Source organism: Platichthys flesus, chromosome 12, assembly GCF_949316205.1.
Source record: "Platichthys flesus chromosome 12, fPlaFle2.1, whole genome shotgun sequence".
NCBI classification, from domain to species: domain Eukaryota; kingdom Metazoa; phylum Chordata; class Actinopteri; order Pleuronectiformes; family Pleuronectidae; genus Platichthys; species Platichthys flesus.
The window spans coordinates 23,562,612-23,576,706 of NC_084956.1; the positions used below are offsets into that span (position 1 = coordinate 23,562,612).

General features: G+C 39.9%; 1 protein-coding gene across 3 annotated transcripts in view; it reads left to right on the forward strand.

Moving 5' to 3' along the window:
• Positions 1-14,095, forward strand: part of rasgrp3 (RAS guanyl releasing protein 3 (calcium and DAG-regulated)) — a 49,726-nt gene that overhangs the window by 26,713 nt on the left and 8,918 nt on the right. For all 3 annotated transcript variants that reach the window (XM_062401761.1, XM_062401762.1, XM_062401760.1), the window contains exons 4-10: positions 4,203-4,265; positions 4,623-4,754; positions 5,525-5,672; positions 6,966-7,139; positions 10,677-10,793; positions 10,887-11,165; positions 12,458-12,538. In XM_062401761.1, the coding sequence (XP_062257745.1) occupies positions 4,203-4,265; positions 4,623-4,754; positions 5,525-5,672; positions 6,966-7,139; positions 10,677-10,793; positions 10,887-11,165; positions 12,458-12,538 (994 nt within the window). The remainder of the gene's footprint in view (positions 1-4,202; positions 4,266-4,622; positions 4,755-5,524; positions 5,673-6,965; positions 7,140-10,676; positions 10,794-10,886; positions 11,166-12,457; positions 12,539-14,095) is intronic.

A 14,095-nucleotide genomic window follows, 5' to 3' on the forward strand; every position in this document is an offset into this window, starting at 1 on the left:
AATCCGCGATCCGTTGAGGTCGGGGTCCGGATGAGGTGAATGTCCTCGAGCCGGGAGGAGAATGGGGTGGAGGAGGGGTTTCGTGAGACGCTGAATGATGGCAGGCTGAGGGAGAGAGGAAAGGGACTTTTAAAGTTTGACAGCTGCTAAATGACTGGCTGACAGAGCCCGCGCCCGACCTGATTGGATGATAATGCACGCCCCCCAATCAGCTGATCACTAGGCAGGTTAAGACCTCCATTGGGCGTTCCTATGTATAGGAACGCCCCTGATCAGCTGATCGTCTGCAGGTTAAGTCTACCTGACTGAACTTACGCTAGCTTCATTTCAATCAGGAGAGACTTGATTTCCAATTAACAGATTTTATTAATTCTCTTTTTTACACGCACAGAAATGCGAATGTTAAACAGTCTTTGGCATTTTAGACCCCTGTGAGATGTCATCAGGATTTAGAAGGGGGTGTAGCAGAGCATCGAACAGGAATACCCCCAAAAAGAAATAAGACGAAGAAGGGAACAGGAGAGTGAGTTAATGATGAGTCTTACCTCGTAAGTGGCATCCTAAGCAAATAACATGTTTGAAAACAGACAATTATAACATTTATCAGATAGAATATAGAGATGACCCGGGATCTAAAATGTAGACGCACATAAAGAAGTTAAAGTGCCAGAATGGATGATGAAGTGCAAAATGGAATTATTTTTTTTTTTATTTGACCTTTATTTAACCAGGAAAGTCCCATTGAGATTAAAAACCTCTTTTTCGAGGGAGTCCTGGCCAAGAGGCAGCAACAAATAACATATGTACACTCACAATATTACACTCACAACATATAAACAGAAATTAAAATGATAAAAAAACAATTACAAGTAAATTAAAATTCATAAAAAACATCTACAAGTAAAAGAAGTGGTCTGAAATGCTCTCATCGTAGATTTAAAAGCGTTCAAAGAAATCATTTCGGTTAATTTAAAATCTTTTTGCAGCCAGTTCCATGTGGTGGGAGCAGAGTGGACAAATGCCCTTTTTCCTGATTCAGTGCGGACCAATGGAACTAACAAAAGCATCTGATTGTTTGAGCGCAGACTGTAAGAAGCACTTTTCTCTGTGATTAAATTACAAATATATGATGGCAGTAGCCCAAGCATGGCCTTATAAATAAAAGTGCACCAATGTCCCAGCCTCCTGGTGGACAAAGAGGGCCAACCCACTCGAGAATACAATTCACAGTGATGGGTCAGGGCTCTACAGTTAGTGATAAACCTCAGAGAAGCATGGTAAACAGCATCAATCTTACATAGACATTTAGCTGAGGCATTCATATAAATCAAATCTCCATAATCTAAACTGGATAAAAACGTTGCAGTGACAAGCCGCTTTTTCACCTCAAAAGAGAAACAAAATTTGTGCCTGAAGAAGAAGCCCAATTTAAGTTTCAATTTCTTCACAAGATTGTCAATGTGGGGTTTGAAGGAAAGGGAATCATCAATCAAGACACCAAGATATTTATAGATATGAACCACCTCTATGACATTTCCCTCAAGAGTGGACACTGTGGGGACAGTTTGAGGTACTTTCTTAGAGTTTGAAAACAACATTTGTTTAGTTTTTTCAGTGTTGAGGACTAATTTTAGTTGCAGGAGTGTGTGCTGGACTGCATCAAAAGCTTTCTGCAGAGATTCAACAGCTCTAGCAGGAGTTGATCCAAAACTGTAAATAATTGTGTCATCTGCATAAAAATGCATGTTTAGCATCTGACACATTTGTTCCCAAATCATTAATGTACATAATGAACAACAGGGGTCCTAATATTGAACCCTGTGGCACGCCCTTGTGGACACTCACAAATTCAGAACACAGACCATCATATTTAATACACTGAGTCCTGTCACTCAAATAATCTGTGAACCAGGAAACTACATGATTTGACAAACCCAAGCAAAAAAGCCTATGCTTTAAAACAGCATGGTCCACAGTGTCAAAAGCCTTTGACAGATCAATAAAAAGTGAAGCACAGTGCTGCTTCTTATCAAGAGCAACTAATATATCATTGATCACTTTTGTAGCTGCAGTGATGGTACTGTGTTTTTTCCTGAAGCCTGATTGCAGTTTTGAGAGAAGATCATTAAAAGTTAGAAACTCTTTTAACTGATCACACACAAGAGATTCAAGAAAATTAACATAGGTGTAGCAACCACAAAGAATTTATATTGCATGGCAGGCTTATGTGAAGGTCGCCGGACCAAGTTAAGCCATGGTGAGAGCATGTAGAACTAAGCAAAGGTCAGTGGAGACTAGACTTAAGTAGAAGGTCAATTGACCGAAAGAAATTAAAGGTCCGAGAAACGATAATATTGAAATGACGACGGAAATGAGTGATAACGAAATTTGAGTCGCAGGACCAACAGAAATTAAAATTGGTGTAGTAACCACAAAGTAAATTAAAATGCATGGCAAACTTCACTAAAGGTCGCCGGACCAAGGCCTAGATGTGGAACTTAGTAAAAGGTCGCAGGGACCGAACTTAAATGAAAGGTCTATTGACCGAAAAGAAATTAAGGTCCGAGAACCAAATAAAATAAAATGACAACAGAAATGAGAACGATAACAGAAATTTAAGTCGCAGGACCAACAGAAATTAAAATTGGTGTAGCAGCCAACAAAGTAAATTAAATTGCATGGCCAACTAAACTAAAGGTCGCCGGACCAAGTTGAGCCATGGTGAGAGCAGGGCCTAGATGTGGAACTTAGTAAAAGGTAGCGGGGACCGAACTTAAATGAAAGGTCTATTGACCGAAAGGAAATTAAGGTCCGAGGACCAAATAATATAAAATGACAACGGAAATGAGAACGATAACAGAAAATTTTAAGTCGCAGGACCAACAGAAATTAAAATGGTGTAGCAACCACAAAGTAAATTAAATTGCATGGCAAACTTCACTAAAGGTCGCCGGACCAAGTTAATGCCATGGTGAGTGCAGGGTCCGCTGGACCGAAAGTAAATAGAGTGCATGCGACCGTTGCTCCATATGTGGGGTCCTTCCGACCTAGCAGGGCCAGCAAGAGCGAGTAGCAATGAGCATAGCGATTGCCCGGGTGTGTTACATGAATAGTTATCTGTATAGCTAGCATAACTCGCACGGAGTGAGCAGAACATACAAACCACCACCAGTTATATGCATGACTTACCGATATCAGGGTTTGAAAATTTGAGACAGAAGGAGTGTGCGTTTGTTTGAAGACGTTATAGGAAGTGAAGGCAGAAAACATAATCTCCCAATTGCTCTGGCGGAACAAAAGAACATCTTGGCTGGCTGAAGAGTAGCACTAATATCCTAACTGCGTGAGCTGAGTAGAGTACAGCGATAGTTTGCTTTATTAAGACTCTTCCAGGCTGGTGATAGAGCCACGAACAGTAGAATTGAACGATCTTTTGGCTGATGGATCCGAACTTCTTCGGGAGTAATCCGTGTCAGGATCCGACGTCGAGATAAACGATGTGAATAAACTAGATGATCCACTACGCGCGTCACTGAGAGACGCTGACGGTTTCGTGAGACGCTGAATGATGGCAGGCTGAGGGAGAGAGGAAAGGGACTTTTAAAGTTTGACAGCTGCTAAATGACTGGCTGACAGAGCCCGCGCCCGACCTGATTGGATGATAATGCACGCCCCCCAATCAGCTGATCACTAGGCAGGTTAAGACCTCCATTGGGCGTTCCTATGTATAGGAACGCCCCTGATCAGCTGATCGTCTGCAGGTTAAGTCTACCTGACTGAACTTACGCTAGCTTCATTTGTGTGAAAAGACAAATGTTGTGACTTGTGAGAGATGTTGATAATCTGTTTACTCTCACTTACAAACCCCAGTCCAGCCGATGTGTGAGGACGCCAGGAGTGATTGATTGTGTGGTTGGGATGGTATGATAAGAACAGGTTTTGGTCAAAATAACTGTCTCTCTGCTTGAGGACATTGCTACACATCAGTTCGCCATCTGAGCAGATGAGTGATGTCAGGACCATATCAAATTAGCAGTAACACATGCTGCATAGACGCTGGTAGACGATGTAGTTGTGGCTGAGATGCACCTGAATGGTGTGGAGAGGATAGCCTCCCATTTGTTATCTACAGACAATAACATATATAAGTGTCAGTAATCAATTGTCAAATCTTGTGAATAAAAACCTTAACTTAAGCCCACGTACCAGGACTGCAGTGACGACAGCTGCCAGGACACCAGACTGAAGATTTGTCATTTAATGAGGTAAGGTGCTGCACACATATTCATTCATCCCAACACATTAAGACTTTTCTCACTGGACCTCTCAGACCCAGAGCAATTTAAACCCTTGTCTAGATATGGCAACGTTCTGTTTTTACAGTTTCAAGCTTTCACACTTTGAATATCAAGGTCACAGTTATTTTTTTAACCCTGAGATTTATAAAAGGAGGCCAAAAAGGCTGACAAAACAAGCAGTACTGAACTACATGAGTTGCATGTCACAAGGTCATTATCTAGTTCAGTGGAAATTTCATTTGAATACATTTTCCACTCTACCACATGTCTTATCAGAGTCCAAATGTTTGCTTAACGTTTATAAATGTGAGTGTGTGTATTCAGGTACTGGATCGTGACATTCCCTGCAGAGTTTAACCTGGACTTGGGTCTGATCAGGATAACAGAGGAGTTTAGGGACGTGGCTGCTCAGCTCGGCTGTGAGGATCATTTCAAACTCATAGACATCTCAACCATGTAAGATTTCAAATGCATGCAGACTCACTTTTAATAACTATTGACATTATCGAGATGCATGTTAATTGTGGCTTGAACTTAGGCCCTATTCCAATTCCTCCCCCTCTTGTCCCTACTCCTAGATATGATTTGCCCTTTGCTGGTAGTGTCCTCCTCCAAAAAGAGCTACGGGGGGGATGCACCACTCGCTAAGTCATCAGCAGCCAACCAAATATATTATAGTGACAACAATATCAACCATCGCTATTATATTAACAACAGACATTATAAAAGTAACACATCTGATAGTTGCTGGACAGATGGGACAGATTGATCTATTGATCAAAACACAGTCAGTCAGTGTGTTTACATTGGTTATTTCAATGTAACATGAGTTCTGTCCATAGAAACTCTGCCCCGCACTGAAAACTGAACTGCTTCTTTTAGCGGAGTGAATAGAGGTTTTCCTGAAACATTCGTCACAGGAATTCAATTGCATTTTCATTTGCCTCTGGACACTCTAAACTAAAATATTTTTTTCCTGTTTCTTTGTTACGATTTTAGACTTACAATTATAAGAGATTTACTCGCAGTGGTTGCCATGTTGATTCTCTTCATCTGTTCATAAACCACTCAGGAATTTTCTGTCTCTCCCTTCATTTTTAAGGGGGGCCTGAATAGCAGTGGTTAGATGAGCACTAACCCTACATCACATATTGAAATGGGACATTTGCTTGTCTTTAGTCTCTTATTTTGCAGCTGTTACACTGGATATTTTGTTCTCCTTGTAGTCCATCATACGATTGGATGCGTAAGCTGACCCAGCGGAAGAAGCAGGCCAAGAAAGGCAAGGCCTCACTACTGTTTGACCACCTGGAGCCAATGGAGCTGGCTGAACATCTCACCTTCCTAGAGTTCAAGTCTATCAGGAGGATATCGGTAAACAGCTATAGTTTAATTGTTCAATTATTTTTGCCACACTACAATGAGAGTGTCTCTGCTTTTCTGCTCTTTTCTAATCAGTCACACGTAGAACTGATCTTTATAATAACCTTCTGAAATAGTTTCCGGATAAACAGGGCGTCGCTTATTCTGCAACAGTGAAGTTAAAACACAGGGACCCCCTAGATCCCCTCTATTTTGGCACACATTAGTAGCATGCAGAAGAACAGATATTTGAACTTGTCACAGACCTGTAAAAGTTATTGTGATTCTATGACTTGTCATTCAGCTCCAACATACCTGTAAAATGCAGTACCATCCGCCTCTGCTGTACTTTTAGTAGATGTTAGCAAACAAAACAGCACCAGCTTATAAGCATTTTGTTCAAAGCAATGCTGTTTACAGTGTATGCAAAGGATATTAAAAGGAACGTTCCTAAAGGTTACAACAATGCAAAGCTTATATTGGTGCTATGTAAATAGCATATTCACACAAGATGAATTTATTTGAAAGATGATATACGCTTGTTCAGCTTAGAAAACTTGGTGTTTGGTTGCTAGAGGTTATTGTAGCTACTGACTAATATATCAAGGTTTTTAACATCATCAACACAGTTTAAAGTGGGTATTTAAGTCATTATTGGAATTTGAATAGAAACATAAACATTTGAAGGTAACACCTTGGGACCTATCTAAAACCTGAAGCAAAGCAGCACCAAGCGCAATGCAAGTTTTTGTGATTTTCAGATACATTACATTACATTACATTACATATAGCTGACGCTTTTATCCAAAGCAACTTACAATAAGTGCATTCAACCATGAATGATGCAGATGTCATTTTTCTGTTCAGTGCCCATTTTTTTTAATCCTATATGCCCTTGCTCTCATCTGAGCACCCTTAGGCATTTTGGTCTTAAATGAGTTGTGGTCAGGTACAGCTCTAGCGTATCTTATCTTGAGGCAGCAGGAAGAAAATGACAAATACCTCATAATAAGTCAATGATAATATTTCACTGTTATTATAGGCCACAGTGTTAGTATCATGCACCCACTTAGGCGGGTGCACAATGTGGTTTCTCTTTCTTTCTGTAATATCTATCCTTATGATATCCATCCACCAGGGTACAAGCTCAATTGATTTAAAAGGAAGGGGAGATGGCGCATGGATTTCTTGATGTTATGTTACACCCAGGATTTTTTAAAGGCTGAAGTATAACCTTACAACGGTGACAGTGTGCAGAAACTACTGAAAATTAACTGCTCATTTGTAAACCTTTTTTGTCCCCAGTTCACTGATTACCAGAGCTATGTGACTCACGGCTGCCTTGTAGACAACCCAACTCTGGAGCGCTCCATTGCGCTGTTTAACGGCGTGTCTCAGTGGGTCCAGCTCATGGTGCTCAGCAAGCTGACACCTCAGACCCGTGCAGAAGTCATCACCAAATACATCCATGTGGCTCAGGTAAGATGGCTTTAAGTGACTAAAATCCTGTTCTGAGGCTGATTGGCTTCCACGCGGTAAATTGCAATTGGATTTCATTTATATAGCTTTTTTAAATTGGTGAATTGCTCCACTAGTTCCCCTCTATACATACATTCATACTGATGGTGGTGCCATGCAAGACACTGACCTGCCCATCAGGATTAATAGGGCATCAATCTCTTGCTCAAGAAAACTAAAGGCCCTATCCCATTTCCCCCCTAGGCCTAAAGGCTGATGCATGCTTCTGCGTTTTCACGGGCCCGTAAGCGCAAGAGCCCTTTCGGGCCCCTTACGTGCTTATGTATCCCTTCTTACGTGCTTACGGGCGTCGCCCAATTTTTCTAACTACAGACAAAGCTCTGCAAGCCTCCGCCAGCCCGCAAGGCTGTGATTGGACTGCTAACTACATCCTTTTCGGAGTCGCATTTCCGGTTTCATGTCCCCATAATACCGGCAGAAACAACGGAATATTTAGAAGAACGAATATGGCCCAAATAGAAGAGCGGTTGGCAGAAGAGATCTGAAAGTATGACCACTTGTATAACCCGTCACTGACTGGCGGAGAAGAAAGAAGAAGAAAGAATTCGACGAAGAAGAAATAAGTCGTCTTCTACAAAACACGTTACTCCGCCTTGTGTTCTGGCGGTGATCACGCGCAATGGTTGAGGAAGCATGAATGACAACAAGTACAGCGGCGTGAAAAGCCGCAGATGCAGTTGCAGAAGCATACACCAGGCTTTACCCCTTAGCCCTTCTCCTTCGTGTAGGGGTAGGTGTCCCAATACCTGTTGGGGGCAGAGGGCTAGAGCCAAGGGGTGGGATGCTATACCCCTCTGAACTGAAATTTTTCAGACCCTCACTTCAAACGGAGGGATACCCAGAATGCTTGTTCATCACTGGCAAGCTGTGAAATAGACCCACAAATGTAGTATTTTCTCCATTAATAAGGATAATAAATTACAATAATGATTGTAATATCTTAGTTTGATATAATTTTTACGTATTATGGTCAGTTTTTCACAACAACCGTAAAAAGAAAAAATTGCGAGTGTGCCAGGTTGAAAGCCTGTCCCAATTCGTTAGGGAAGATTCCAACCACTGCCACTTATGACTCATTTCAAGGGGCAAGATAACCCTCGAAAACAAGGGGTAGGGTTAGGGCTAAGGGGTGAAATAGGATTAGGCCAATTTGACATTTAGAGGAGGTGGCGGAAAGCTGAAACTAAAACCCACTTAACTCTATATAAACGGTCAATGGCTCTGTATTTATATAGCACTTTTCTAGTCTTGATGACCACTCAAAGCGCATTACAGTACAGTTTTACAATCACCCATACATTCATACAGTTCATCTAATCGCAGCACTTTTTTATTCTATGGGGGGGCCATTCAGGGTTCAGCATCTTGCCCAAGGACACTTCGGCATGCAGATGGGTCAGATTGGGGATCGAACCGCCGACCTTCAGGTTGGAGGAAGACCACTCTAACCCTAACCCTAAAAACCTGCAGATAAAATATATTTAATATCCAAGTTATATCAAGATTTAACCTGATGCGTCTGAGATTCTATTGACTTCATTTTGTCCGGCTCATGTTAAAGGCTCCTCTCATTTGCACAGATCCAACTACAACATGCAACTTCACCTCTAAAGGACAATAAATTCTGCACACTGAACCTTTAAACCCAATTCAGCTTACTGTCAAAAGGTTCAACCCTTATATGTGAATACATATGTTTCGACTCGATACATTTAACTTGATGACAGTTTCTATCTTCAGTAACAGTCTTTCAAGAAAAAGTTGCAGATGTAACATTCATTAATATTATGATAGATGCAGAAAAAAATAATTGCAAAACTTGTGTCCAAAGAATAATGGCATGGAGAATCCAGGTTAAGGCACTCAAAGTCTTTTGAAAAATTTAAAATCCCTTTATTTGAATGGGCTTTGACACTTTAAAATCCACCATATTGGCCTTCAGGGTCAAGCCTATTTAAATAAAGGCCTTTATATTCAAACCACTTTGAATGCCGGGACATGGATTCTTCATGCCATTATTCTTTCTTTTACATATAGATGCAGTTGACTTATCCTTCCATCATAAAGCTGTCTCATTAATATTCATTCTGAAGGTTACTGGTAATTGTGATGGGTATCTCCTTCCAATGTGGGGGCGAAAGAGCTTATCCAATATTCCTCCATCAGCCTTGAAAGAAATGGATCAGTTTCCGAGCTCAGTGATCCTGTCTCTGTGTGCAGATGGGCTCAATGATGAAAATTTAACAACCATTTCTCAATGCTGAAATTAGAGCATTTGTTGCTGGTCTGTTTCTCTCAATAATCAGTCTATTGTAGCATAATATTAGCCTTAATACATGCAGAGACACTACCTTACATCTGGCTTAAATTCTCCATCATTATGGGTTTGAAGGATTAGAGAGAGTTCACTAAGAGAACATGTACTTGGTCACCAAATCCAACTGCCAATGTGAAAGAAATACACAGCTACTTCAGTTAATTGAAAAGGGTAATACTGTGCTTTAAAAATGTTCCTTTTCAAGTGAAAGTTATGTTAATAGGATGTTTTCATTAGTGCGTAATGACTTAAAATCGTTGTGAACTTAAAATGAGCCCTTTTTATCCACATCAACATTTCCTCGTCTGAATCCACCAAGTTACATAGTAGTTTACCAAATCCATACAAAAGCTCGAGAGAGAAGGCATTTCACAATTTAATGTTAAATGAAGGTCACCATAGATTCTCCTACATCCTAAAAACGGGTGTCTGTTATTCAGATAATTAACATGACAAAAACCAGCACCACTAGGAACACCATGTTCATGTCCTCCAGTCATTAATATATTATGGCTTTTAACTTCATAATCTTAAAAGAAAACATAATTTTATTTCATTTTATAAAATTTTTAATCAGTTTCAAGTTAAAACCTGAGCTTGTTGTATGGATATAGTTACCCAATTCTAATATGAGAAAATAATACTAACATAGGGTAAATAATAATTCTGTATACCATTTATCTAGATTTGTTTTGGCTGAGAATTTACAATTTAAGCAAATGACCAACCGATGATAACAATTTTAATTTAAATACATGAAATATAGAAGTTTAAATAACTCATAACTTTTTTAAATCGTGTCTACATTCCTGACTGTTTTTAGAGTTATGTCTCTTTGGAAGCACTAAAATGGAGGTAAGGGTTCACTGTCTGTGTAAAGAAAAAGTAACTACAGCTGTTAAACAAACCAAATGGAATGAGAAGGACAGTTATTATTTATTTATATAAAGAGTGGAGTAAAGGTATAAAATGGCAAATACCTAGTACAAATACCTTATACGGTACGTATTTCCACAATTACAAACCATATTATTATCTGCTGTAATATTGTATCATGTTAACAGATGTCATTAATTCAGTGGGTTGATCAGCAGTATAGAGAATGTATAAAAATCCACATCCTTCTCTCTCTCTCTCTCTCTCTCTCGCGCTCTAATCAGAAACTTCTGCAGCTGCAGAACTTCAACACTCTGATGGCTGTGGTGGGGGGACTTAGCCACAGCTCCATATCTCGACTTAAGGAGACTCACTCTTATCTGACTCCAGAGGTTGTGAAGGTATGGCTTTAAATGTAATTCAATATCTGTATTGCATTTCCTGATCAAGTCTTGGTTTTAGCCATGATGCTCACTTAATCCCCCCCACTTCAGATCTGGAGTGAGATGACAGATTTGGTATCTTCCAGCAACAACTACTCCTGCTATCGCAAGGCCTTCATCGAGAGTCAGGGCTTTAAAATCCCCATCTTGGGTGTGCACCTCAAAGACCTCATTGCAGTGCATGTGGTCTTTCCTGACTGGATTGACGACAGTAATAAAGTGAACCTGGTGAAGATGAATCAGCTCTACATGACCTTCAATGAGCTGGTGTCATTGCAAAATGCAGCAGCTCAAGTGGAGCCCAACATGGACCTCATCTATCTGCTAACGGTGAGGGATTACCATTCCACTGAAAACAGCTGTAAGATAGAAATCAGGAAGTAATGGGTCAAACATTTTAAAGTAGTGTCGTATCTTTCAAGCCGCAGTGTCTTGTCGAAGTCGGTGTTTGAAGAGAGGAGACGCGGACCCAGAACTTGCAGCATAACAGAATTTATTACACAGAAGTTTCACAGGTCAGACGGGCTCCATGGAATGCCCAGAGAAATCACACAGCCAAATGGTGAAAATCCGGCTCGCCTCTGCCAGGCAATACCTTTTAAAGAGGAGGTGTTGCAAACAAAGCTATAGATCAAATGACGTAGCACATAGGGTCTATGCCTAAATTTGGACATGTTTTTAGTAACTTCAAGTTGAAGTCACCCGCTAAATAACATTTACAAAGCCTGAAAACGTCAGAAACAAGTAACTCAAAATCGTAGCATACCGTCATGGTATATGACCATGTTAGAAAGTTCCATTAGCTGAATTTACGACAGTAGGTAAATAACAAATATGCTATAACTACTCAGTAATGTCTACTGACTATGTGTGTAATAATGTTATAATGACTGCTCAGTAATAATGCAGGAAATATGAATGAGTGCTCATAGACATAACAACATTTTGGTGGGTGTCCCACCTGGTGTGAGCCAGTGTCAACATGAGTTCTTGTTCAATCAGAAATTTTCTTTTTGGGCTCAAATTGTATGTAATTTTAATGGAAGCTTTGGATTGTTTTTTTATTTGCAGACATCTTAGAAAATATATCTTTGCCCTAAACTGAACCAAATTACATCATCAGTGATTCAAGATTAGAATTTCTGGGATGAAATGTCATGGCCAATTTCATTTGGATAAATGTCCCTATAGTTAATTTGTGACTGTTGCTTGAAGCTGTTCATTATACAAAATTTGAGGCAGTCTTAAAGAGCAAGAGACTTCAAACCAGTTGAAAATTTTATTTGTGATATCAAAAGAACCTGTTAGATTCTGTTCTTGGGAATCCGCTCTCTTGCAACAACCTTTCAGCCAAAATGGTGTTATCACGCTGGGGGGAAAAGAAGAACTTCTTAGAGCTGTTTTTCTAAAATGTTATTGAGAAACTCTAGGTTGAAAACTTCTTTAAAGTTCTTTGTAGATTGCAATTAGTAAGTTGAGGAGAAATTCAACTTTGAAATAATGGAAACATACAAGGTGATCTATCAGAAAGTTCTAGTCTATTTTAAGAACATTTACAAAACTGCTACCATCTGTAGAATGATTGTTGAACTAATCAAATCCATGATCTTGTGTTTTTTAAGCTTTCTCTCGACCTTTATTACACAGAAGATGAGATTTATGAGCTGTCATTGCTCAGGGAACCACGTAACCCCAAATCATTGGTAAGTGTCAATTGCCATGGTTTTTTTTATATTTTGTGCGCAGGTTTTTCCACACTGATTGAGACCATTTTCAACGAATTTGATATTTATGCTGATTCGTGTCTCCCCATCCCTGCAGCTGAAATACACAGAACAGATGAAGATACCACAAACATGCTTAATGATGGTGGTGCCTGGTTTACTCCAGACGTGATGCATAGAGCTGTGGTTGAACAGTTAAATATTGGTTTCATCAGATCAGAGAATCTTCATTCTCACAGTTTCAGAGTCCTTTAACTCTTTTAGATGCTTCCATGTCTAATTAACTGAAGAGATGCTTTCACTTGGCCACTCTTTCATAAAGCCTAGATCAATGAAGTGCTGCAGTGATAGTTGCCTTCTACAAGTTTCTCAAATCTCCACACAGAATTTATGGAGCTTAGTAAAAAAGTGACAAGGAGGTTCTCGGTCACCTCTCTTAAGCTATTTTCAGACATGACAATAGCATGGGTCTGGACTTTCTCCGCAGCTTGTCTTTCACACATGACCGAAGCAGTGTGAGATTCTCTACTCTGACCTATTCACAAAAGCAACAAACTCTCCCAAAGATTTCAGGCGAGGGGTTGTGCATTAGGGAGAAGCAGGATGGAACTTATCAATTCTGCTGCGGACAAACTACACACCCTTTTGTCTGTGTCTTATTTGTGTGTGTCACTGCTTTTTCATCAGGAGATATATTTTATTTTTGGTATGGTTTTTTCATATTTGTGTCTGTTGCATGTGAGAAGAATCTCCAACCAAACATCTTCCCCTTTATGTAGGACATTTTTAATCAATAAATAACCCTATAACATTTTATTTGTATAGCCCATATTTACAAATCACAATTCATCTCATAGAGCTTGACAAAGTGCGACACCTTCTGTCCTTAACCCTCAACAAGAGTCAGAAAAAAAGGAAAAAAAAGCATTGTATAAACCTCAGAGAGAGCCACATGTTAGGGGTCCCTCTCCCAGTATGGACAGAAGTGCAATAGATGAGAAATGGACATCAACAAAATACCAGAATTTACAACGTTGATTAGAGAAAACAGTTTGTAACGTAATGGAAAGTGTTTCAATGTTTATAGAATTTACACATAAGAAAATATCTGATAGAGATGAAGGGAGAAGCAATGACAACTGAAATGGAAGAGTTTATGTCAGTAATGGCAGAATATGTGAGTAGGCATATTGTATTTCAAGCGGTCTTGTTTTAATCATAGTCCATGATCAGATGCCACCATGATCCTCAATCCATCATGATGATCCAATGCCACTATCAGCCCTCCTTAGATCTGTGCCACAGTTCTTTTTCTGAGCTCTGCCAGCAGCTCCTTCAAACTCACAGCTTGGTTTTTGCTCTTTTGTGTGTTGTCAGCTGGCAGACCTTATATAGGCAGATGTTGTGTGTCTTTCCAAATAATGTCCAGTCAACTGAACTGATGACCGAAATACAATCTGAAAGATGATCAAAAGAAATAGGAGGTGACTGACCCTAACCTTGTGTCATGGCAAAGCATCTGAATTCATTACCTTT